This window comes from Egretta garzetta, unplaced genomic scaffold (assembly GCF_000687185.1).
Source record: "Egretta garzetta isolate BGI_Z169 unplaced genomic scaffold, ASM68718v1 scaffold534, whole genome shotgun sequence".
NCBI classification, from domain to species: Eukaryota; Metazoa; Chordata; class Aves; order Pelecaniformes; family Ardeidae; genus Egretta; species Egretta garzetta.
This window is the reverse complement of record NW_009259534.1, coordinates 641,152-668,646: the sequence shown is the minus strand read 5'-3', so window position 1 is coordinate 668,646 and position 27,495 is coordinate 641,152. Positions and strand designations below refer to the sequence as shown.

The 27,495-nt window shown below is 36.9% G+C and overlaps 1 protein-coding gene across 3 annotated transcripts in view; it reads right to left on the bottom strand.

Moving 5' to 3' along the window:
- LPIN2 (lipin 2) overlaps window positions 1-22,511 on the bottom strand; it is a 33,131-nt gene extending 10,620 nt beyond the window's left edge. For all 3 annotated transcript variants that reach the window (XM_009637641.2, XM_035893187.1, XM_035893188.1), the window contains exons 1-8: window positions 22,187-22,511; window positions 17,207-17,407; window positions 14,023-14,118; window positions 10,278-10,576; window positions 6,179-6,286; window positions 2,359-2,482; window positions 1,355-1,676; window positions 1,016-1,115 (exon numbers count right to left, since the gene is read on the bottom strand). In XM_009637641.2, the coding sequence (XP_009635936.1) occupies window positions 1,016-1,115; window positions 1,355-1,676; window positions 2,359-2,482; window positions 6,179-6,286; window positions 10,278-10,576; window positions 14,023-14,118; window positions 17,207-17,407; window positions 22,187-22,273 (1,337 nt within the window). In that variant the 5' untranslated portion in view covers window positions 22,274-22,511. The remainder of the gene's footprint in view (window positions 1-1,015; window positions 1,116-1,354; window positions 1,677-2,358; window positions 2,483-6,178; window positions 6,287-10,277; window positions 10,577-14,022; window positions 14,119-17,206; window positions 17,408-22,186) is intronic.
- Window positions 22,512-27,495: the final 4,984 nt, after the last annotated feature.

The following is a 27,495-nucleotide window of genomic DNA, read 5'->3' as shown; positions in this document are numbered from 1 at the left end:
CATCATTTTAGAACATAAATTTAAAACCGATCAAACAAAAATCGGACACAAACACCCCTCCCCCCACAAACCCTTCATAATACTGGCAGATTGACCGTTTCCAGTTCTCCTAACATCCACCTAAATTGGGAAATAATTACATTTCTCTTGCATGCAACAAAAATGGATTTAAGTGAGGAAAAGGTCCCCCACATTCTATTTCTGTAGAACAATACTATGCTCCTCAATCTTCACCTGAAAGCTGTATAATAAGAATAAAAGGAAAAAGGACATTGCTTAATGTGTGTTTAGAAAAAGTAGAATAGAAAAGAAAGGTGGCCTTTTAAATAAAAAAATATCATGTTGTCATCTATGGTTAGAATTATTAGTTTGATCCCACGTAATCTAATCAGCAAGTACTGAAAAGTTTACGGTTCTAGTTTTAACATAAGCTAAAAGACACTTCTTCCTTATTAAGCTCTATTTTTACAAAGGTCTTCCCAGACAGTTATTCATTTGGAGAGCACTTTAGGAATGTAAAATGCTTTGCTTTCATTAAAAAAAAAAAAAAGTGAATTTTGAGACTGAGCTGCCACACCTGAAGATCTTGTGGAATTCTTTTTTGTTGGTCTTTTTGATATTAAAATAAAAGTTGGAAGGGATGTACAGGGCATGCAAAAAATAAACTGATGTGCGCTTATCTAGAGCTAGCAATATGGCAAAATAGAGTACTGATGCAAAAGGAGTATGCAGTTTAAACTTACCCCCCCCCATATTTGCAGAACATACAGGCTCCACAAAGATGAAAACTCTCAGTAATGACCTCCCACGTGAAATTTCAATGTGTTTCTTGACAAATCAGATACAGATCTTTCACAATGAGATCAGTACTGATTACTCCACAAAACCCTAGAAACCTAAAGTCCAATTCTTTTTATCAGAACTGGCGCATAAACACCTAAATCATACATGTAATAACTCACATAGTGCAACTGCAATATAAGCCTCAATCCATAGAAGCTTAATTCAAAATTACCTTTTGGGAAAGTAGAGTGCTGCAACTTCAGGTTCCAAAGCCTTTAGGTCCTCCAAGTAAATATCGTCAGGCCCCTGATGATGACTTCGCTTGTGCACACCTGTTAATTTTAACAATTAAGATTACTAAGATGAAGCTATCCAGACACATTAAATACAAACATAATTGTGGAAGATTTGGACTTACTTGTACCATTTACAAATCCAAGAGTTTAATTATAATTTTAGTCAGATAAGTCTTTAAATAGCAAAAATTGAAAAGGCACGTTTATACTTTTTCCACTAATGGCTTCAAATTTGGTAGATCACACTGAAGGAAAGAATTGACAGCTTCATATACCTTTCTTTTTTGAAGGAGAGTCAGTTTTTGCTGTTGGCTTTGTTTCTGGTAAAGGGTCCACCAACAGTCTGGAATGATGATCAGCATCTAATGGCGACGCATCCTGCGGTTCTATGATTGCAGAAGCAAGAGAATCTTTAACATCCATCTGCTTAAGCAGAGGATGAGTTCTTGGCTCAGGTTTCAGTACTGTACAGACAGAATCTTTCACATCATCATCATCTTCAACTTCATCAGAGCTGAGGATGACCCTAAAATGAGTCTTCTCTGATGGAGTAATGGTAGCTGTTCTGGGATGTTCCAGTTTCTCTTTCTTGCTTATCTGAAAAACAAAACTCTAGTCAATCCTTTCACTTCACATGTTTGTTTTATTCTGGTCCAAACAATACATTTATAGTCACAGTACAAGTCCTGGTCACAAGTAAACTGGGTAAGAATTTAAACATGTATTTTGGCAACATAAAACACATCCCACCTCATTAGCAAAGTTCCCTGCAAGAGGCTTCATACTAGCTTATTTACAAGTTAAGTAAAGAAACTGGCATAGAGGAAGTGCTGACTTGACCAAGCCATGGAAAGAAAAAAGCATAATGTGCATGTACATATGCACATGTACAATACAGCATAATACATGTACAATGTAGCATAAATGTGGATGTACTAGGGCTTCTGTCACCAGCCGTCATGTTAGATATGAAATTTACTCTGGAATGAACTAGAACTTAGCCTAAAATAAAGGCAATTAATTTCTAAAGTTGCTTTCTTCAGTTTCTAACTAAAAATTTAAAAAAGAAAAAAAAAAAAAAAAAAGATTTTTACTGCTAGGTGTTCTGGAATTACTTTACTAACCAGCATTTGTACAAATTCGACTATCTGCCAGCCACAAGAGGGTGCTACTTTCCTATTTCAGCTGAATTACTCTGAAGCACAGCATCAGATTTCCAATCCAAGCTTAGATACACCAAAACTCAGTTCACAAAGTTAGAGACAATAAATAAATGTACCTTGGTTGATTCTGGGAATCCTCCCCATGTCCATTCCATGTGAGATTCAGATCTGAGCAAGCTCTCAGCAGGTTTAACTTCTAGTTCTGAATCACTTCTAGGGCAGACTGGCTCAGAAAAAGGGCTAGCAAATCAACAAGAACAACAAAAAAAAAAAAAAGAAAAAAAAAGAAAGCTACAGTGTTTAAAATGCATTTGTTGTGCAGCTACTGTTGGTAGAGTTTTCTACAGCTTAACAGAGCTTCAATTATTCGGCAACATGGCAAGAAGCCCAGCAGGGTTTTCAGACAGTGAGAAATTAGGTTAAAACCAAAATCACATTAAAGGACTTACATAGCGATCACCCTAAACTGATTCCTCCACTGTATCTGCAGTGTAGGTATAGCTCTCCCCTCAGCCCATGTTCGATTTTTCAAACAAAACAAACAGAACAAAAAAAAAATTTACCTAAAGACAGAAATTAGCTTTAAGTTCCTTTCCTCTATAAAAATATAGCATTTAAGTTTGCTATGCCAAGACTTGAGTAATAAGAGTCCTGCAAACCAAAATCACAAATGCACAAAACGAAACCAACTCCTGATGCGGGAAAAACAACATTAACAAGATAACTTAGGAAAGTGAAGGGAGATTACTTGAAAACGTCCTTCAGATGTGTTTGGACTACATGACCTCTTAAAGTTCCATCCTATTTTTCCTACAGCTATTATCCATAAATCAGAAACAGACCTCTGAAATTTACTTTAGCCAAGACTATTTTAAGCCAGAAGTCCTCACTCTGCAAAATGCTAGAAAGGTGTGAGTTCAAAATCAATTTGCTCTTATGATCTTAGGGGGGAAAGTAGCATTTAGTGTTTGGACAGGTCCAAATCCATCCTTTCTTGAACAGGGCAATTATATAGCATATTATAGAAATGATGCTCTTTTTACATTTTGATATTCATAAAGGATTTTGGTTTGGTTTTTCTTTTACCATATATATAAACTTCAATATTTGAATTTGAATTGTAGGGACCAGAATTGGACACAGCACTCCAGGTGTGGCCTGACCAGCGTTGAGTAGAGTGGGATGATTACATCTCTCTCTCTGCTAGTAATGCCCCTGCAGATGCAGCCAAGGATCCGATTTGCCTTCGCTGCTGCAGCAACACACTGCTGACTCATGTTGAGCTTGCTGTCCCCCAGGAGCCCCAGGTCCCTTTCAGTATGGTTGCTCCCCAGCCACACAGGTGCAAGCCCATACTGGGCTCTTTGGTTATGTCAGTCCCAGGTGCAGGGCTTTGCACTTGTCTCTGCACTTGTTGCACCGGGAGTGGTTCCATCTTGATCTAAGAAAGAAATTTTTTACAGTGAAATTAATCACTCACTGGAACAACCTTCCAAGGGATGTGGTCCCCATCACAAGAGGTTTTCAATTTGTGACTCTGCAGAGTGCTAGGTTAAGCTCATCTAGTGTCCCTTTTTGTGAAATGCTGGACCAGATGATCTTTTGAGGTCCCTTCATTCAGGCATATAAAAAAGGAAACCATTTACAGATTTTCCCTGAGTTCTCCTTTAACAATTTCCTACAGAAATTATATTTTCCTGTACTGTTAGAAGGGCTTATTTAAAGTAACACTGATGAAAATACATGTACATATTTGTTTTCAGGAGGAATATGAGCTCATTTTCCCTACGTGCCAAATAACTTGTTCCACCTATATCACAAGTCAACTGGAAGCCATGCAAGACATTAACCTGTTTCTTAATCTTCAGCTGTACTTGCAAAAGACTGAATACTTCAGGGCTTTGAGAACCTAAGCCTGTTCCACTTCCCCCAAAGTGTAAGTTTTCCATTATCAATCCTCAGGGAGAACTCTACAGTCAAAAGGCCCATGCTTGTAATAGTTATCAAGTCATGCTAACATTGTTTGTTAAACCAGGAAGAACATCAGTGGTATTAGGTATCAAACAGTTAACGGTTATGCTTTTTGGTTTTATTCTAGTGAGTAGGCCAAACACAAGCATCCGCATTGAAGCCTGCAAGGATTCTGAAGAGCAAGACGATCAACCTCAACTAAAGGACAGAACATGAAAGCCTCCCATTTCTATTTCACTGTACAATAGCTACATTATAGAATTCTTCTTTGGAGAACTCTTCTTTAGGAGAAGCAATTTCATGCGAAATTTCTCTTCTCTTAGATGGCTCATGCGAGACAGAATCCCCCACCCAACTCCCCCCCTCCGGCTAAGAGGGAAAGGAAGATTGCCAATTTCTGCGTTACACTGCAATTTGTACTGGGTAGCTTCTTGTTAAACAAACCCAGAACTATAAAGATCCTAGGTACCTCACATGATGCACAAACAAGTTGTTAGAGCAGACTATCCCCTAAACATGTAAACAAGAAGAGAGGCACCCAGATACAGCCTGCTCATCTATGTTAGCTAAAGTTTTACAAACTGAAAAGGAGTATCAGCCTCCATGCTACAATTATCTAGGTGATATAATCCATACAACACAGTGTCAGTCCTCAGGGTCAAACACTGAGTCTGCTTTTCAGTCACAAACCTTTGGGGAGCATTTGAAGACTACATCTCATCAAGTACAATTGAGGATGTGGTTGTCAGCCCAAAACATAAAAAGGAACGATAATGGGATTTCCTGTCCAACTGCTTCTGTTCACTAACAAGCTATGCACTGTGGGAATTTGCAGGCACTAAGCATGGTATGGTACATTCAGACTCTACTGAGGCCACAGCCCTGGAAACACCCGAAGCAGAGAGATTATATGCACTTCAAAAAGTATTTTCTGAAGCTCTCTCTTCTATTCTGCACTACCATCTATTGATACAGAAGAACAGGCACCTGTGCACTGAGCAGCTAACCTGCAGCCATGGGTATCACACAAGGCTGACCAGCAGTCCTCACTGACATTGTCAATGTAACTGCTATGAGGTAGAGTCCTCAGTCAAACTGAAAAGCAGTAAAACTAGACACTCAAAGAGTTAAGATGAATCAAGATACTGCTTGGCATGCTATGCGCTATCTTCCCCGTGCCCAATATTCAGGAAAAGTACAAAATTTACCTCAAGAACAACCACATATGGACAGAATGCTTTCTTATGCAAACAGAGATTGAGGTTAAGAGTGGTAAAATCCAAAGGGTGGCCTTGAAAAACCTAGAAACTGCATGCAAGAGGAATGTAATAGCATGAACATCAGGAACTGAAGAGCTTGAACGTGTAAACAGAAGTGTCCTAGTCACTGTAACTGCCAACTGACTGTTGAGCTGTACTATGTACTTACATGTACTATGTAAGAATCCACAATCAGCTGATACTGGTTCTGGTATCTCTGGGTTAGTATTGCAGCAACTAGCAAACCCTCTGTTCTGAAGTAGAATATGATTCAAGTTGAGGACCTAGCTTTACCTCGAGTAATTTGCATTATTCCAGCTGGGAAATTCTAATTTACATATTCAACACTTTTGCTTTATGGCATACCAAGAGCTGCTTATGCTCAGGTGAATCACAGGGAACATAATCGTTTTCCATACCCTTCTTTTCAACCCAAGAAAACCTTATTAACTGTATTTTCTTTCTTTCATAGTGAATTTTAATATGCAAGCTTACTGGGGCGGGGGGGAAAAGACACAAATTTTCTTTTATACATACAGGAAAGTTCCCAAAGTTCCAAGTAAGTATCAAATGCTGCATATGATATCACAGGTTAGGCATGTTTGATAGTTTTACAGATCAGGGGAAAAATTAATAAAAAGGCATATTATTTTTTTTTAATAATTATTAATCACTATACATATGATGATATTACCAAGTGACTTACTTCTCCAGAGGGGACCAGTCTCCATCAGATAAGGGGTAATGATCCTTAGAGTGATAAATCAAAGACTCTTTTTGTTCTTCACCCTTTGGTGATGCATTTGAGGATCCTCTGTGGAGATACATGGGACATTAAGTCAGCTATAAGGAATCTGCATTACTAATTCAGTTAGAAGAGTTACTTATATATTTTATTAAAACTCCAAAAACCAAAAGAAAGAAATGTATAGGTTGAAGAATTCATTGTTTGCAAGACACCTTTATAGAACTTAAAATGTATATAAAAACTATTAATACTTGAAAATACTGTTTAATTAAAAGTCTACTACTCTTGACACATAGTAAGTTAATATTGACGTCACATTAGCATAAATGATACCACTCTATACAGCCAGCTAATATTATCAAAACCCAAAGATGAACAGATATTTACACATAACCTTTACTACATAAATCTTAGAAACACTGAAAAAGTTTAATAGAAAACGTAGTTTTGACAATGCACTTTACAACAGCACATTTCACCAATTAAAACCAGTAAGAAAACAGGGGAAGGTACTAGCCCTACAGTTTAGCCATGAGTTTACAAATTAACAAAAACTACAATAAGCACCTAGAAGTTCTGTACTTTTCTGAACAGTGGGGTTTGTTTTGCACTGGGAAGTCTACTCAATATCTATAGCAAAAACCAACCAAACAACAGTAAGATCCACTGAGCAGGCATGCATTGTATTTTACACAGAAGTCCCTTTTAAATATTTGCACCATAAGTACTTCAGATCTTTTTACAGCTTTCTGAATTCAACTGAATACCTAGTATTCTCAGGATACAACTATCTTGTTTTGACGTTAGATCAAGGGCATCATGGCTACACAGTGGAGAGAATACAAGGAAGATAAACTTGGAAGTAGAGTGTAAAATGCAATACAAATTACTTTATTATTGTGAAAAAAACAGGTATTTTCTTCCATTAGAAGCACGGTTGCACTAGACTTCATTTGGAATGCCAATGCTAATTTCTCTGACGGATGGAGAAAGGATTTTTAATGTTATCTATTAAAGTACATAAATATTTAGAATTTACAGGCTTACTCAATACAGCCCATTAGACTCTAAGCAGTTACAGTGATCTACCTCATTTGCACAAGTCTTTCATTTGGAAGACAGCCTAGACTATGTTAAACAGTGAACCCTAAAAATGTCTTAGCAGCTCCACTTCTTATTCAGAAGTATTATGAAACTTGATGATGACAGCTTGGCTTGAGATGAGAGCTGCAGAGACTGTATATCCTTTGCATTCATAAACCAAGCTGTGATAGAAATGTTTCATGCTATCTTTCTCTGTATCCAGTGCTAAGTATCTCCAAAAGAGGAAAAAGGTATTATTGAACAATTAAGTAAACACACAAAAAAAATTATTACAGAGTCATCCTCAATATTATGACCTCAGAGGGGGACAAGATGACACACAGGTGGTACTGAACAGATTTTATTAATTGGGAATTTGCAACCAAATGAGTCCATATGAAGCATCAAAAAACAAAAATAGAAAAAAATCAAATTTCAAGCGTAAGTGGATAAATTTGAAGGTTAAAAATCAAATGCAGTCAAAGGTTATTGAAAGTAGAGGAAAAATCAGTATTCATCAACTTTGAGTTGCACTATCAATTCTAAGCTATTTATTTTGCAACATTTATAAACACTGCTACCACTTTTTCTCATCCTTACCCACTTCATACATGGTGTAAATAAATATGTAATATTTTAGAGACAGGTAACTACTTCAACTTTTTGACACCCTTAGCACTGGAGAAATAATGCCCTCTCTATGAGTGTACACACTGTAATCTTAGTCCTCCTGGTATTATTTTAGGTGAGTCAAGCAACACTAACATATCTAAATCATAGCTAGAAAAGACAAAGGATGTATTTTTAAAAAGTTGCATAAACACTTGGAAATGGATTTTCCCAAGAAACAGGAAACGGCTTGTTTTTCACTTTATAAGAACAGAACTAGATAAGACATTACATACTGGTACCTGTGGCTGAATTTTTGACCTTCCTGTTTGAACATCAGCCTCCCTTTTCCTTTCCCAGTTACACTTTAAAATCTGAAGCTATGTCTAACAGCAGTCAGGATTCTGTTTCTTTTTTCCCTCTTCCCCCCCTCCCCTCCCCAAGAGCCACACAACTAAAACAAAACAAAACAAACCTGCTGATATCACCTTACATCCCCACAGATGTGAAAAGAAAGCTTATGAACATTTTCTCACAACCCTATCTTTAGTTGGCAAGAAAACAGTGTATACCTATTGCAAGGCATTTTATTTCCTGCCTTGGTAGGCCACTGGAATGACTGTACATGAACTCCACTAACAGATACATAGCCACAAATCTACTGTCTCTGGGCTTCCATTACTACAATGTATTTTTTTAGTCCTGCATTTACTTGCTATTCACAAAACAGCATTCTTTTAAGAAAATCTTCTTCCTTTCACACCGTAACACTCTTCTCTGACTGAGAATGCATTTCTACTGCTGTTTCTGTTTATATATGTGTCAAAAAGATGGTTTACAAATAAAAAACCTTTTCAATCTTTCATTCTAAAAGGTACAAAAAATAAAACCAGAGTAACCTTTATGGAAACACCATGGTCTGTTCAGCTATGACTAAACATTTGTCATTTCAATCAAACCTACAATTTTTTATTCATCCCTAGTCAAATTAAGATAATTGCTAGAAGAGCTATTTGAATTCTAAACACTGGATGAAAACAGCCATTCTTGGCGTGACATTCCTACATTCTTCACACATTTATAATAATTTATTAAATAAAGAATAAACAATTCATGGGTTATATTGGTTTTCTTCCTGTACTCGATGGTTATTTTTATTTTTGATGGTTTCACTATGACAAGTTATTGTTGTCTTAATACTCTCACATTGAAGACTGAACAAAAATCTTGCTTTTCTTAAACTGGAAAAAAGGAAAAATCTCAAACCAAACAAAATGCCAATTCCCAGAATCAAACAGAGCAATGAAGATCTAAATGACAATTCATTGACCTAAATTACAACAGTGAAAAAATAAGGCAAATTAACTAAGAAAGCCACGGACATTCTCAAAAACACTTTAAAGTCCAAATTTTGTCTGTTTTGTTTCACTGCTTACAGGTGTGATAACAGTTAGATTCATGTTTTTCTGTTGCATTAACCTTTTTGACTGGTACTTACTAAATTTGAGACTCCTTTCAAGACCCATACTGGAGTTTTCAGTTATACTTTATTGTTACACCAAAACATTCTTCCAGTTCCCAGACCAGATCTTTCATTTATTCAGACAGTATCACATTTGACAGTAATGCTGTCCAATAAAGCAGCTAGCTTTGTCTAAAAACTAAGCCCACTTCTTTTGTTAGGCAGCCTAAGAAACTTCCACATTAAACTGATGAGTAGACCTTTCCTGGATTTTAAGCATTTATATGTTTGATAGCTTTCTTCTATTACTATAATCTTTCCTGTTACTCATATAAGCTTCTTCAGCTCATTAGTACGTGCTACCACTTTACTGCAAGCTCCACTGTACTAATAGTTTAATCCACTTCAAAATACAGGACTGATTTCCCCCCCCCCCCCCCCCCGCTCCTTTACAACTACACACATGAAGAATTCTCTTTACTAATGTGAAGGAGCATTCATTTATGTAGTTTTCAGTTACCAAACTTCAAGATACAGAGAAGTCAAATTCAAATGTGGTGTACTACAGGCATTCCACACTGCAGTTTACTTAAGAGTTTACCAAACACACCGTAAGACCACTCTGCCTCAGAGAATTACACTGAAGCTTTTTCTCAGTCACACAACAAATCATGACAACATTTCTTTACCAGAATGGGCTTAATTAGATTTCCTGTTCATAACAAAATGGCCGAACTTGAAGGATCCTGTAAAGATGTGGAAGATAGTGGAGTTTGTTTGAGGAAAAGCCTACCCAATGCCTATTGAAACTTACGCATTACATACATAGAGGAAAGGTACAAGTCACCTTTTAAATGTTCAGTCATAACAGTCAAGGCAGTCAGCAAGTATCTGATAGTTTACCTTAGGGGTTGAACACTTTTTTCATCATCTGAGCTTATTTCCATTTCAAAAATCTCTTCCGCCCCAGTAGAAGAGATCTGATCTTCCTTCCTGCTATCTTGTTTGTATTTCTTTCGTCTTCTTTTTTTCTTTTTCACAGAACCTGGGGTGAATACAGTCTCTGTTTCCACAGAGTGTGGAATTTCTGAGTTTACACATGTCCTCTCATTTTCACCTGATTTCAAATGATTGCCACTGTCTTTAAAAAACTGGTCTTCAGTGGGTATTGGAGACGTTGCCAAATGCGCAGGAACTTTTTCCTAAGCAAAAAAAGAAAACAACACATTTTTTTTTACTTTGTTTTGCACACAGTTTTCGGCTACAGATTAATCCTTGCATCTATATTTAGATATGAGACTATGCAAGAGCCCAGTAGCATGAAGCTGATATCCAGAAAGGAACCAAGTTCATTAGAGGGATTACAAAAAGTTCAGAAAAATGAATGTTGGTATTCTTACAGTTTCAGACATAAACAACTGATTTTGCTAGCAAAACAAACACCCAGCCAGTGGAATGCTTTTGAAATTATCTGTCCTTGAGCACACCAGTTCTATCCATGCTTAGTAAATGTTTTAATAAAAATAGGCTAATTAAATCTACTGCTGTCTATTTTGAAACAGATTCATAGAAAGGTATAGGTTGAAAGGGACATCTGGAGATTATCTGGTCCAATCTTCTGCTGAAAGTAGGACCTCAGGGCCTTGTCAAGCCAAAGGGTGAGTATTTCCAGTGAGGGAGAGTCTACCACTTCTGTAGGCAACCTATTCCTGTGCTATATTGTTCTCATAGTGAAGGATTTTTCTTATGTCCAGCTGCAATTTCCCCCTTGTGCCCTATGCCCCTTGTCTTATCACCAGGCATCCTTGTGAAGAGAGCACCTGTCTGCTCTGTAACTACCTTCTAGGTATTGCAAGGCTGTGGTTAGATCCCTCTGAACCTTCTCTTCTCCACGCTGAACACAGCCAATTCCAGCAACCTTTCTTCCTATTTCAACTTCTCCAGCCCTCTGATCATCTTGGTGGCTCTCCACTGGACTCCCTCCAATTTTCCATGCCTCTCCTGAACTTGGTAGACCAGAACTGTGTTCCACGTTTGGCCTAACATATGCTATATGTTGAGTGCAACAATCCCACACCCTTTCATCTGCTGGCTGTACTCTTGCTGATGAAGCCTAGGACACATTTGCCTTTGCTGCCAGGGCACACTGCCAGCCTCTACAGCAGAGATGCATTTCATCCAGTCAGACCCCAGCCTGTACTGCTGTGTTGGATTCTTCCAACCCAGATGCAAGGCTTCACATGTACCCTGGTTAAACCTTGTGTGAATCTTGTTGGTCCAGCCTCCCAGCCTGCCAAGTTGGCTCTATCTGGTGGCTCGTTTTCTGGCTTGTCTACCTCTCCTCCCACTTCAGCGTTACCCACAAAACTGGTGAAGGTGCATTCAGTATTGTCATCCCTGTCACACACTATTTATGTAAAGTATCTTTCAAAAATAAAAGCTCAACTATAATTTACTCACATTAGAACCAACAAACAATCCACCCTCAATTAATTACAACTCACTGCCCTTTGAAGGAACAATTCAAATGAAGGAAAAGCTTTACCAATGGACTGCCTGGAGTTTATTTACATAATTGACAAGAAACCGCAAGATATTGACATCTAGACTGAAAGAAACACACTGTGAAGGGACAAAGACAAAGTGGAACAAAAGTAGAAGAGAATGGAATTTGCAAAGCAAGGAGAAAAAGTTATTGAGCTCAATTTCATGGTAAGAAGAGAACTAATTACAAGATGCCTGTTATTTTACAGGACTCTCATGCAGAAGATTAGTCAGGAACTACACTGTGATCAAAACCAGCCAGAGGATTGATACTACTTTTGATGCGTTCAAAGTCTGAACTGCTATTATTTAATATTAAATTCAATTTTTCCACTGAGTTAAAGAGAGTTACAGACCAAGTTTTGTTCCACTGGTTGTAAAGTAGAGATGTGGAGACAGGAGAACAAAACACAGCCTTATACAGCACTGACATACAGATTTTGCATTGTGAAAAACCTCTAAATAAAATTATAGCACCTAAACCAAAGTTAATATTCTATACAATTAGTGATAAGTAATCTAGAATAACAAGATAAAATTTAAAAGACAGAGGAAAAGTTAAAAGAAAACTGGCTGAAAAACAATGCCTGAAAGTTACATTATAATAGTCCTGATATATGTGAATTGAGGCATGTGGTGTTGCCTCCAAATGTCAAGATGTGAAAACAGCAAAAACTGACCACTTGAAAGAACCTTTCTGAATCCACCAAGAACTTGATGAGAGCTTTATCATTTATACCCTAAGCATAGCTTCTAGAGGTGACCACAAGGACATGTTGATCAGTAGCAGACATACAGAAAAAAAAAGTCTAAAAGCACTAAAATCAATTCAGTCCTCTGCTCTGCAGTTAACTGGATCTATAGTTTCAGCATGAACTACAACCTGTCCATAACACATTATACACAGATAAGGCACTCTTGTTATAAATTAAAATACACTAATCAAGTGCAATAGCTCCTTTAAAACATTGTACTGGGGACAAAGGTAGTGGTTACCAGCCTTGCCTTCTGAAAGTCTTGTTCCCATCAGCAGCTGACACAGCCTACACATATAAAAAATGCTTTCAGTTTTGATTTTAACCATGGTGTGTGCTAAACCAGAACCCAACCTTCCTTTCTCTTAAGTGTTATGAGTCCCTACCCCAAGTTATCATTTAGGGTCTTAATGCTTATTTTCTCCTTCCACTCTAAAATATATTTAATGCCTTTCAAAATGAGAGCTTCCTCTGATCCGTCACAGTACACAAGTAGCACCCTAAGCTAAAAAGTGGATCAAGGCAATTTCTGTGAAAGACACTGTATTCCTAATAACAACAGGAAATTAACACTTCATCTTTTACTTCACTGAGACAAAATTTTTTTCTCTCTCCTCAAACTGACTATTTTCATTAAACCTTTTGGAACTTTGTATTTAGAACTTCTTTCCTTCTGTCTTGCTGAAAAATGCCAACGGATTCAAAAGTGATCAAAACCAAAGCTCAGGACTGACAAATGTTATGATTACATAGGTCCCATATCCTTAGGAAATCAGACTAAAAATGAACCATTATTTCTGTTTTTCACAGGGTCGTTAGCTTCCAGATGCAATAGGTTCTTTGGAAATTAATTACTGTATCACAATGCAAGAATAATTCTCAAGTCAAAGAAGTACTGCTAATTAGCGAAAGTTTCATACATAAAATTGTGAAAACTGTGCTAAAAAAAGTATAAGAAAAATTAAAAATATGGCAAAATAGACAACCTTTGTAAGTATGGAGGTCAGAAGCACAAGGTAGAAGAACTTAAGGCAAAAGTTATTATAAGGTACTGCAATCTGTATAACTGCAATCAACAAGAATGAATATACTAAGACAAAGTAAAAAAAAAATTCAACATTTTCGAATAATGCTCTAATAAAAAAAAGAATTAGTTACTTTATTTTAGCAGAATTGTACAAAGCACCAAGCATCTTGGTAGCATATGAAAGCGATTTTAAGATTCAGTCACAGAAAATCTAGCTTTCATAAAAGTTACAATATTGACAACACTACACTAAGCATTTTTAACGCTGTTAAAAATTCTGTTAATACTGCATTGTAGCCATCATGAAGCACAAAGCTCTTACATTTTCCTCCTCGGTTTCTTGTACAAAGAAAGCTTCTCCATTGTCACCCAGTTTCATATGAAGATCAACAGCATCACCATTAATTTCTATATCAATCTGCGGAAAAAGAAAATTTAATGTAAATAGGGGAAAGCACTGACCTCAAGGCCCACTTAGCTCTGAGAATAAACTTTGTTCCATTGTATAATCATGTCTCTTTCTCTTCCCTCTGTTTTGTGAAAGAAGTCGTCTTTATTTTGTTAACCTGCAAAATACATCATGCTCCTAGCAGAGAGCCTAACACCTACAAAAAAAATTGGGGAAAAAAAAACACCAAAACATCTGAATCTTGTTCAACTGATTTGGAGAGCTAGAAGCATAAATAATAATCACTGATCTAGTGGAAGAATGATTGAGACTGTTCATCAGCTAGAAGCATAAATAATAATCACTGATCTAGTCTTTATTTCCTGGAAGAATGATTGAGACTGTTCATATATTTAAAGCTCAGACTGAATTGGGGCCTGGTATGAATCAGAGTCCTGAATACCAAAAGTTAAAGATGACAAACTGGAAGCCTCCTGGAGGCAGGCTTTGTTTGAAAGGGATAGAGATTTGCCACGATTATTCCTACAACTCAGTTAACATTGTTTCAGATTTTCCAGCTCATGAGTTTACGGGGATATGACATAGGACCACAACGCTTCTGCAACCATAGTGCTTTCGTCAGAGGAAGAATGTTTTTATTCTCATAAAAAGGTACTTCAGCGTAGATTACATTGCACAGGAGGGAGAGATTACTCTTCCCCACGTGTATGAAATAAAAGAAAAAAAGCCACAAATGTCTTTCTAAAACCAGGATACAACTATTTTACTTCCTCCCCTTTGTGAAATCTTGGGCATCCAGTTAAGTTCCATTCCAAATTTTTCCAAACAAAATGTGTTAATATTCAGACAAAATGACCTTATTTTTCAGTAAATCTGCTTATCTAATGGTATCTGCATACCTGCATTTAGCCTAGCTAATTAAAAATAATTTAATACATGTTAGATATAAACACAGTCAGCTTCCCTTACTGCAGAAAATTCCAATGGCATTTGAAGTTATATATAGTGTAGACACTTTTGTCAAAAGGAGACCAAGTTAAATACTGTAATTGCTATCAAATATCCAATAGGTACATTACTCAAGTTCTAGGTTCTCACCAATAAAAAAAAAAAAAATTACACAACAAGCCATACAGCTAGTATTGTGATATAGATACTCATATTCATAGCTAGCTATCATGACCTGAAATGGACAGTCAAAAAGGAAAGAGGACTCATTTTAAGATTAGCACATGGACTGCCAAGAAAAAAAAAAACCAAACACCACCACAGTGCTAAGACAGACAGTATCCATATATCCTAATCCACTCCATTATTTGCCTATTTATGAGAATAGCCAAGGAAACCCAACCATAGGAGATGATAAATTACAGGTAGATAACCAAACATGCATGGGGAACAGATAACAGCTTTTCTTTTCCCCCACAATAACTAAATGGTTTTTATCTGAAAATCATATTTACTTCACTACTGAACACAGTTTATTCTTAAAATATTTTCATGAATTTCCAATTCAGTAACATGAGTTTAAAAAAACGACTGCAAACAAAAAACCCTACCTTAGTGTTTCTTTTTTTTTTTTCAACCTTTTCTTTAAGCTGGTTTAGACAGACAAACATCCCTAATTTTAGTACCTGTACCTCACACTGGCTTCTGGAGACTTCAATATATATCTTAAGTATAGAGCTGAAGCACAGAAATGCATATTTTGTGTTCCCATGCATCTTGAGACTAACGATCTTAGCCTCCTAACATGCCAGAGAAAAATGCATACACAAGGGTGTAATGAACATTCAACTGACTAGTGAGAGAACTCAAATGCAGAATGGCAACCCCAGGGACGAAGGGAGCAAGAAGCAGCAGCCATCCACTCAAGCAAAAGCTGAGAACTATGCTAACAGCCTAGTACAGCAGGTACTGAGAGTAGATGTTTCTACTATTCAACAGCTTTTTAGAGGTACCCAGAAGCTGAAATCCTCTCAAATTTGGTTCAATTTCTCAGAAGTATAAAGATGTTTAGCAAGATCAAGTTTCAGGTCATTCCTGTTGTAAGAAAGAAAACTGTAACAAGAAAACTGTTGCTAGACTGTGTGACTATGATAAACTTACAACTTTAATGCATGCAACTCCCACTATGGACCATTAATAAAAAATGCCCCAATATAACTGCTCTTTTAGTTGCACTCTATTCTCCTTTTACAACCAAAATATGAAGATGGAGTGTCCCTTCCTGCAGTGTCCTTTCACTTCTTAGAAAAGCAGCGTATAATCCTGAGGTTTTATGATCTGTTTAAATCAATCCATCCTTCAGTAGCACACCCCCTGGCAATACTGCCTTACACAGTACTCGTTACTGACAGTAATGTGAAGTCCCCCCACAACAGGGCCACTTTTCAGTCAAATTTACAACCCAATCCAACTCACTCCCTAGGTGTGATTACTAAAGCCTATGGAAAAGGGATCGCAGGACAATCTGCCCGGGTAGCGCCACAGTCTCAGACTGGCTGCACAGAGAATTCTACCAGGCTCTTTCAAATACACCCACATCGGAATGAAGCTTCAGTCCCAGTTTTTCTTTGCTTGTGGATATTAATAACTGCATTTTCTATGGCGTATCAGCCTTGAACTGAGCTAACAAGGAGTAATATTTATGATAGGTCACCAACCCTTAAGACATGGTCTGTTTGTCCTCCAGACATTCCACAAATAGTTGCTTGCAACATCAGTGATCGGTTAAATAGCATTAAGCACTTCTTCCCCAGCATACTCAAATACGTAAATAGATAGCCATATAAACATTTTACGACTGTGAAGCCTATATGTTTGTATTATTCTTTTTATGCAGCTTAAGAGCTGTCAAAGCTTTTCTTTCACAGTATTTTTTTGCAGAGTCCTTAGATTACCACAGGAAGTTCTGGTTTGCATTCCAAAACGATCACTCTATACAGCATATACGAGAAACTGCTCTGTGCTAAATCAGCCTGCTAACTGCCTATGTGGGGGGCTGGGGAAGGAAGGAAGGAAGGGGGGTGGGGAGAGGAGGGGAAGGGATGCACTGGTAATCAAAACTTTGTTCTGGCCCACTTTCTGAACTTACCACTTTTTCTTTAGAGCGCAATACACCAAGCTTCCCAAATCGGACATGAAAAGGAGAACACTGGTATGTACCATCCTGTTGCCGGACCACAATGACATCAATGCATCCTGAAAGGGTTGCCTGATTAATGCCTTTGTACAGCTCCTTCACAGTAACCAGGACTTGTCCTGCAAGTTGTCCTACGTAGTTCATGGTCTGAGACTAAGGGAGAAAAAGAAAAAAAGTAAATAAATTCCAAAAACATAAGACGTTTTTTAAAATCAATTTTTTAAAAACCTCTAAATAGGTGTGCAATGTCATTTATCAATTACTCCGATTATTGTAACAAGCTTTACACAAACACTTCAAGAGTCAACAGAATTTTGAGCCAATTTTTATATTACCAACAGTCTCCAGAGTTATAAAACCTATTCTTAATAGTTTATCAACTTGAATCTATGATTATTTAAATTTTTAAAGTCAGTTTTGAAGCATGTCATTTTTAAACCCCAAAGCCTATATTCAAGTGATGCTTAATTACTCAGATAAGCTAAAAAGACAAATTCATTCTCTGAAGACTGCCTACTTAATAAACTGATCCTCTGTGGAAAATGGAGGTAACTGCACATAAGGATGAAAAAAAAAATCTTAAGTCAGGAAAAGTTATGTAGAGCGTATTAAATGTAACTTCCTTTAAAGCTCTGTATTTTTAAAAAGGCTGAGTCTCCTTAAAGAAATTATCAAAGATCTAATGGGAGACAGAGGAATTTCAGAATGCAAGTGGAGAAAACAAATATGGAAGAAATCCAGTTTTCTTCCTATATAAGGAAAGCACACCACCAGTGAATTTATTTGCCATGAAACAAGTACTAAAACCTCCTGCAACATAAAAATCATGAGCTTGTAAAAACCTTTCTTGAATAGCACCGCTATCGACTTCCACAAGTTAAAACTGAGATGAGCAAGACTTCCACCTGTGGTAGGTGATTCCAGATAGCTTTTGATTAAATAAAACTGCAGTGGGTATCATCTATAGTTACAATGTCACAAAGTTTCAGTCAAGAGAGAACAAATATTTTACAATTTTTTTTGTGGTTGTTCATGCTCCTGGCATCAGAAAACTGAGAAAGAACAATACATAGTCTAGGTGAAGGAATCTAACCAGATGAGAGTGGGGAGTTCAGGACAGAATACAAAGATGCACACAATAAGATTATGCCATAGTAAAAAATAAACAAAGAACTCATAGAATCTCTTACCAAAAATTCTGTCCAATCCATTAAAAATACTTAAGTGAATGAATGCATTTTGGATGACTGCAAGTCTTTCAGACTAAGAATAGAATGTGAACTATGAGTGCCAATAAGAAATTAAGTCCAAAGATTTCTCAAACATCTGAGCTTTAATAGAAAGAGAAAGGAAAACCATGAAGGTGTTCTAATGGAAATATTAAGTGCAATCCTTCCTCATTCTGCCATCTCCTGCCTTCCACCCAAGAGACTGCTACAAGCTTGTTTCAAATATATCCAAGCAATTGCATGCCTCTGAAGTTAAGGGTATTATTTGGGAGAACAAAGAGCCACTGCAAACAAGCAAAACACACAACCCTGAACACATAATGGGGCTTAAATTGTAAAAATTCTATTTGGGGATAATATTTCTACCAAAAAAAGTCTACAGTGAATGTGTCTAGTCTATTTTTATTAGCCTCTGAACAAAGTTTAGGATTTTTCTTAATGCCTCTAAACAAAACTAGATTGCACTACAAGAGTTCTTCCTCCTGATACTGCTTTCACTACCTAGGTAGTTAATCAACTAATTTTGCTCTGAGCCTTCAAAGTCTTCCTTATAGCATTCACTCAAAAGGAACCTACTCTTAGTACCTAACAGTACTAATATAATTGTAAACATGCAGGAGATCTTAAAACTACTTTCACAGACTTAGAGCAGCTATGGAAGTATTTTTCTCCACCTCAGGCTTCTCAAGCCTAACGTACATTACCTAATCTTACTTGGATTTTTTTTTTTTTTGGGGGGGGGGGAAATTCCTTCCTCTCCACAAGGAAGATGGGGGTTTTCTAATACAGATTTAAAACTGCTTGAAATTATCCACAGAATTACTATGCTAGCTAAGACGCTAGAGAATTTTCTCCTGTAGCTTTTGTACAATTGGGTTGAAGACAAAATGAACAGGCTGTCACTGAGTGACTAACGAGATTAACAGAATGGACTCCTTATCAACATTAGTGATTAATAAAACTCAGTTCCATCTCTAAGTAGTTTCATGTACAACTATAAAATTGACTGCTTGCTAATGACATAATAGCTCACTCTTGCTAAAAAGGGGAGGTCTCACTTCAACCTTTCCCCATCTGACCCTCTTAATGAGCTGATTTTCGCTCACTGACACAGCTGGCAGAAGTCTACCCATTCTGTTGTCATTTGTTTCAGTTGTTTAGCAAGTTAGACCAGCTCAGGAAGAAGAACGTAACGGACACCAGAGAGTCATGAGGCACACAGCAGCACCAGAGAGCTAGAAAAAAAAAGGCTGGGGCAGGGAACTGAACATCTTCCTTTTGACGTATCAGGTATTTGCTGCATCTCATGGAACTGTAACCAAGACAGAAAGGTGGCAATATCTCTGCTTTACTGTTTCAGCAATTAGTCTTCCCCTGCAACGCCAGTCATCTTTATTCTCAATCTTAGGAAAAGTTCTCTAACACATAGTCATTATCATTCATGGCTATACCTTGGCCGCTTCCAAGAGGAGTCTATGGTACTGGCTTACAAAGAGAAGTTGATTTCATGTCACCAAGGAGACTGAATTTGTTAAAAAGAAATGTTTGGCACAATCAGGAATAGAAGTCCTTAATAGAGTCTCCATTCCATATATTTCATTTCAGTGAATAGGACTTGAGAAGTGGACATTAGCAAGGAATTCTCTATCATTTAAGTAGCGACTGTTCAGAAGATCAGAATTTCACAGCGACTGCTAAGAATTGAGTTCCGTTGATAAATAATCTAGTTTTCCTCACATACATGCTATCTGACTTTATTGAACCACAGAAAATCACAAAAAAAACCCCATAGGACTGAGGCATTCACCTATTTTACATATATTCTTACTTTCCTGTAGCAAAAGTTATGTTTTATATCTCAGTTACATTTCTGTATCTCACAGCACAGCCACTTTTATGATCATACATGAACAGAATAACCTCTTATGTGTGAAAGTTATGAACTTTTGAACCTACTGAGTGTTAAACCCAATATTTATAAGGAAAGAAGCTTCTTAGGATCCAAGTCTTAACGGAAACATTTTGTATATTGTAAGTAAACAAAATTGTAGATCAGAAACTAATGTATATTATTGCTTACCAGGTTGTAGTTCAGCTTTTAAGGTAATGGTTCATTTTGTAAGAGAAGCATGTTACTTAAGGTTCAAACTGTAGTAAGCAAATGATCAACTAGAAATAGTGTGTCACTACATACCTGAGAAACAGGAGATGTTTAATTTATCTCAAATGTCAATAGAACCCCAGCTAGGAGATTTAAAAATTTGCTTTAATTTTATTGTGTATTTTTGGCAAACTTGTGGTGAGCAGCACTGAATCTGACTAGAGAAGCAGTGTAGAATGTTACTGGGTTAATTCTTGCAAATGCAATAGAAATAGCCTGCTCACAGAATAACCAGTAAGACAAAGTATTTCCTCGATAACACTATTTCATGCTTAGAAAACATGTGTTAAATGTTGTTGTCCTGAAAGCAGAGAAGAGCAGAGAGCCATATGCTTTCATAACCTGCTGTCAGAACCTAAAAAACATGCCAGTTTCCAGTTCTGCAATTCAAGACAGAAGTCTAATGGACAAGACAAGCTAAGAAAGGGCAACGCAGCAGTATTTCACAACACTGTTTAGCTTTTAAGTTTTATTTATTTTGATATCCAGAGTACATACATTACCTGATGCAGTCAAATTCCAGAACTCTGCATAAAAGCTAATGTAGCTCACTACTACTTACTCCTCTAGGATAGCAAATAAGAAGGCTATCAATACTTAAGGTGTCACAGCAGAAAACCACTTTTTGTGACTTTTGAGGCTCCAGGGACTGATTTTTGAATGTTTATGCAATAAACAGTTTACAAAAATTCTTGTAGCTGAATATATTAATACTACTAAGCTAAGTGCAAATGTAATTGGAATGGGGGAAAGGATCTCTCTGTCCTATATCATAAGGGAGATTTTTTTTCTGGCAAGAAGCCATTACACTGCAAAAGGCAGAAACTGGAACTGCCCAGTTCAACAACAGAAAAAGAGTGCAAGCTACTCAAAGGCAAGCTGTCAGATTGCTCTAGAGAGATACAGCTTTAGAGGGCATTAATTTTACCTATCACTGCAAAAAGAGTTACTTAAGTGTAGATCTTAGCTTACAAGAGAGTAAATCTTTATACATCCCATTTATTTTGAGATACATTTAGAGATTTAAATCATAGTCTAATGCCACACGATGTAAAGAAGTTGCATTGGTTTCAAGAGATTAGGTAGAAAAACAAAATAAAAAACATGCATAGCAATGGTTTACCTCAATTTATCTCATCTTGCCTATATTTGGATGTGTATATATATATTTATGAGGCAGGAGCTTTCCTTAACCAGGGAAAATCTTTAACAAGTGTTTTACTAGTTTCTGTTTTGTACTCTGAAAAGAAGGGGGGGGGAGGGGGAAGTAGGAGAATGACCACTGTAGCATCAAGTCCGTTCAGCAAAAACAAGCAAACTAAAACTTCTTTGCTCCTAAGTAAAAATTTTAATTAGGGTTATAGGATTGCTTCTAGCACTGCACAGAGTATTTATGGAACAAAAATGGGAAACACAGTAATTCTGCTGAATGCCTAAATGAAGTCTTCCACATAGTATTTACGGGCAGTCAGTTTTTACATATTTTAACTACGCTATAGGAAATTATATACCCACACTTAGCCATAAATCTGTCAAACTCACCAAGATTCCAGAATGAACCCTTTCATGGGCAGCAACTCCATTACTATTGAAGTCATCTTCAAAACCATCCTTTTCTGAGAAATGCATCTCAGAAATCAGGAAATTAACTTTCCACAGTACAGGTAAATGCAAAGCTTACAGCCATAACAGAATGTTGTGTCAGCATTTCTTCTCCTTCCATAGAAGCAGAATAATTAGGCAAATCTTCTGGTCGCTCAGAATATACTCGCTTGGTATACTTTCCCACGCAGTATTATGATTAAAAAGGAAGTGCTTCTTTAAGAAAGCTCACATAGAAACTCCCTCACCAATAGGCTTTGCTTGAAATGTCACAGCCCCCTTGCGCTCTTTGAGATAAGTAATAACATGGGCAGACTCTGCCATATGTTTGCACTGATAGGTAATGATCTTGTTTTACATCAGGTCACGTGACTTCAGCTGAAGCTCCCATGAAAAGAAACAGGGATTTAGTTAATGATTCTTAAGCAAAGTCTACATTAGCTCACTTGGAGACTTTTCACCTACCATTGCAACTCCACCACCTGTAGCAGCATTCAAAGTCCTAGTTCAGCCTGTTGCACACCTAACTCAAGAATGCCTGTACTGCCACTCTCTGTGCCTGCTCCCTCCGCTGACGGTTCACTGGGCTAGCTCCTCGGGCTTTATAGGGCAAACTTGATGGCAATTCAGGGTCTGGTATTTGTGGGCTATTTCCCCCCCTTTTTTGAAATTGCATTATAATAGTAAGGAGACAATTGACCTGGTGTCAAGCTCATACTAAACCATACAACAATGCACACCAAAATAAACATTTTTTTCCTGTGACAATTTTCCTACTTTCTTTAAACTGAATTGTTAAAGCACTATAATTTGGGTGTGTGGACTATACATACAAGCTTATTGTATGTATTATACCTAGCTTAGTCCCAGCTCCATGACTGAGAACAAAAATTAATTTTTGATCTGTGGAATTTTGAAATGTCATTACTTCTCTAAATAGTATCCTGGATAGGCAAAGTAACTGAGGAAGTGTAGCATAAGGAAACAATTCTACCCTTGAATGGGAGAGACAGTCTCTGAGGTCTGTTAATATTCCCTCAACACAGGCACATTCTCATTACCTTAAACCTATGCATCTTCTCCCCACTCCCATGGTGTTACTTTGTGTCTGCTACAGAAGACTGTGGAGTACTACTTATTGAATTACAAACTAAAAAATAATCTAGGATCCTACTACCACCTTTACTCTATCCTTCTCTAAGTCTTGCAAATTTATGCATTGGGCTTTGATGCAAGGACAATGAGTCACATTACTTGATGCAGCCAAATGGCTTGTAGGTTTCCAAAATAACTAGGGTACTACACTCAAGGCCAAAACTCAATCAGTCTAGATGACAAACTCCTAAATTGAGTGTTGGGATTTCTGCACATGTAGTAAGGTTGCAATAAACTGCGACTATCTCTGGGCCCTTTTCCATATACTAAATGAGTTCATATTTAATGTGGTTCTTCACAGGAAAAATTCCTGGTTTTGTTAGCAGACATGACAAGTATTTTCACAGGATATTAAGAATTACTGGACACACTCAATTTTCCTCTGCTTGTTCATCATTCCTTTATCATGTGGGTTCCATTCAAATACGGTAAAAAACACAGTTATAAGCAGAATTGAAGCCAACTTTGTAAGACAGTGCTTCTTTTCAAACACTTTTGACTTAGCTTTATGGTTTGGGGGGGTTTGTGTATAATTTTCTGTTATATCTATTCTATTTCAGTATTGTTCGGTATTTCAGATGACATTATTTTCTTCAAAGCCTCTAAAAGTATTTTGGAAGACAGCCTTTCTAGAATACAAATAACATTGTGTTCGCTGCAGTAAGCTAAGATTTAGACAGGTAATAAGCTCTGCACATTTAGTAAGCCTCCTTGTCTTTTATTTCTCAACATTAATAAGGTAAGTAAAATATAATTCCCTCTGAGTAAGTTTAAGTACTACATTAGTTACTTACAATTTACACAGGAAAACTAGCTTTTGTTTTGAAAAGCAAACACCCCAAATTTGGAAGTATTAGAAGCAGTGCTTTTCATGCAACCTTAACCCAGCTCTTTGGTGTGGGTAAATTTTACTGTGGTTTAGCCTCAGAAAGCGCATGAGTCTTTTCACCAGCCTCATGCAAGTCAATACTGCTGACAAAGATCAGTCATGATCCTATGTTCTTTTTTTTCCCTCTGCTCTTTGTGGGTCTACACATCTTATTCCATTGCTCATTAGTCAAAATCCCCAATGGGAAGTATGATTCCATTTTTAAATGGTACTTTTCTATAGTAACCTTCATAGCATATTGACTGCATTAATTTAGTTTTACAGCATCCCAGAGATGCAGCATTGGTTTTTTTCACCTATACAATGGAAAACTCAGGCCAGGAGATTAGGAATTAAAAATACAGAGGTTTTTAGTACCGTTAAACTTGAGTTTGCAAAGTTTCCCTCCATTTTTTTACCTCTTTGCATATTCAAAATATTGCTTCCATAGGCTACATTTGTAGCCACTAATCAGATATCCCAGATGGTCATTACAAAAAAAAAAAAAAAGCCTGATTGCCAGTGAAAATTACAAGTGATTTGGTTGTACTGTATAGGAACTGCAGAACAAGCATGGCCAGAACACAGCTACAGGACATCTCCCCTAGCTTTCATCAGTATATGTCATTCTAAGTTCTGGAAGGAAGGAAGCAGAAATCCTATAGACAGGAGCTTCTATCAGTACACAATCACAATTCACTCAAAGATCAGGATAAATATGCTAAGATGAATAAATGAGACAAATCCTTCTCTAATTAACATATCCTAACAGATACAGCAAGTATGGGACAACCTTTGTTCATGTCCTGTATGTCTCCTTCACCCTATCCTGCCCCAAATCATTTTATTTACTACAAACTAAGACTTAAGCAGCACAGTTCTCAGTCTCACACCCCATCCTGACATTGGAAAAGGTCCTTTCTCCCCAAGCCTCAACTCCAATTCCTATATTCCACCACACTTCTTTATTTCATGTAGTTTTTACACTTTGTCAAGTGGGTACAAAGCAGAAGAGTTCTCACAGAGAGACTGCAAAAATCAGATCGGGACTGAAAACATTGTCTTGTGCCCAAGTTCTTGATCCTAGCCCTGGTCTGAACCATCTGCTTACTGAAACTGCAAATACAACTCTGCTCATTCCAGCTTGCGGTAAAATACAATTAATGCAGCACCTCTGTTACTTTTAACTGTGGAAGTCTATCCATTCTCAATATGGACTTTTAAGCCTTATTCAAAGCCTAATAACTTTGCCAAAATAAAATAAATTTAGACATGAATAACAGAAGACATACTGAATGAAGACCATCTGCCTCAGCTCCCTTCTGAAAGAGACATGAGCATTTTTTTTTAAGAGAGAACAGCTAGAGTTTTTCCTCTAGTAGAGTGGAAACATACCATTAAGTTTCATTTCTTATAAAAAAAATGACTATACTTGCTAAAATTTTCCATAAAGGCGTAAGGAGGCCAATATATAACTTGGAATGAAATTTTCCATTTTAGCAAAGTTATATGCAACTAAAAATCAAGTTCTGTTCAAAAATGCTGAAAAAGATTAAAAGGCAGTTACCTGCTTTCACCCGCCAATTCCCAGCTGTCCAAAAAGTAAAAATAATGAAAAAAACCTATCACAAGTAATAACAGCGTAGTACAAGAATCCAAGCAGTTAACAGCTGTTAGAGACTAACACCAGTGATACAAAAGCAATGCATTGCCCACTAAACTGGTGGTTAAAAATGAATAAAATCAAATGTCTAGTTTCCCACCTAAGATGCAAGATGGTAAATTCAATGCCTTCAAGATCTCATGTTAGGTGGAGTCTAGAGCCATTCAAACTAGAATATTTTTCAGTGCAGCTTAAGTATTTTTTTTATCTCCAAGAAAAAAAAAATAGCAAGAAAGGAAATCCAGTTTATTTGGACTTGGCCCTTTTGTAATGTCTCAGAAGTTATATATATATGATCCACTATGACTCATCTGATTCTGCTATTATGGCATCTTGGCTTGTATTAATTTGAGAATTTTTTTTTTTTCCTCTTTTTAAACAAAGGAACTTCAGTGAGAACAAAAAATACTTTAAGATTCCATAAGGGGAATTTTACTATTAAAATGATCAGTTCAATCAAAAACTCGGGTTAGATGCCCACGGAAAGTTCTTATGTACATGAAGACCTTAACTTCTTTCAAGGAACTGAAAAGAAGTAACTGGCTAATCCAAGAACACACCCCTTCAGAATCTGCACGGGCATATCCCACACAAGTTCCTGCCACGCTTAACATATCCGTTTCCAGCAGCACAGACTTTACTACAGCCACATCATCCTTGGTTGAACTTATTTTTAGACACATACCACAGAATCCAAAGTTTCTGAATAAAAATTCCATCTACCTCATTTTTACATGCAAGAAAGCAGAGGAAGCTTTTCCTGTATGTTTCTAGAAAGCACCAAGCATTTCCCTAGTGAGGAATCCCTTATCTTTCTATTTTCTCCATCTAAAAAGGTTTCTTTCCAGGCACTGATCTGCCTCATATGTATTTATATTTTCTTACAACCTTCCAGGATTTAAAAGTCAAAGCAAAAGAACACAGTCATGTATTTAAGCATGAAATGCATTTTGATCTATTAGTGGCGAATAACCTGGTTACCTTTAGAATGGATACATGAATATAAGAGCTGAGACTAGTGCTTATCTTCAGGTTGACAAGAAAGAACAGAAATACATGTGCGGAATACCCCAAAAGTTCTAAATATAGTGTATATAAACAAGATACCTTTTTTTACTTGATAAGACTCTCCATATTGTTGAGCTGATGAACATGTACCAAAATAGAACAACATCCATAAATTTAATTTTCATATAAGACTTGGCTGTTTTATTAGAAAATCAGGTAAAAATGCTAGTCTTACAGAATTCCCACACAAAGGTATTCATTGCATGAGATGTTAGGAAGGGGAAAATTAGATATAGCTGAGCAAAGCAGCATATGCTTACTCATTTACCAAACACAATCTACTTGCATTATTAAGTTTTAATGAACACAGAGATCACATCTGCTGAAGGATGTATCTGTTCACCCTTAGCACACAACAGCGTGGCTGCACCATCTATATGGGATATTAAAAACGCATAAAGCAACACAAACAAGAAATCTGTGGGGCCAACATGCACGTTTTTCATTCAGGGAATGAACAACTTTAGGTCACCACCAAGTAATTCTTTGTTAAAA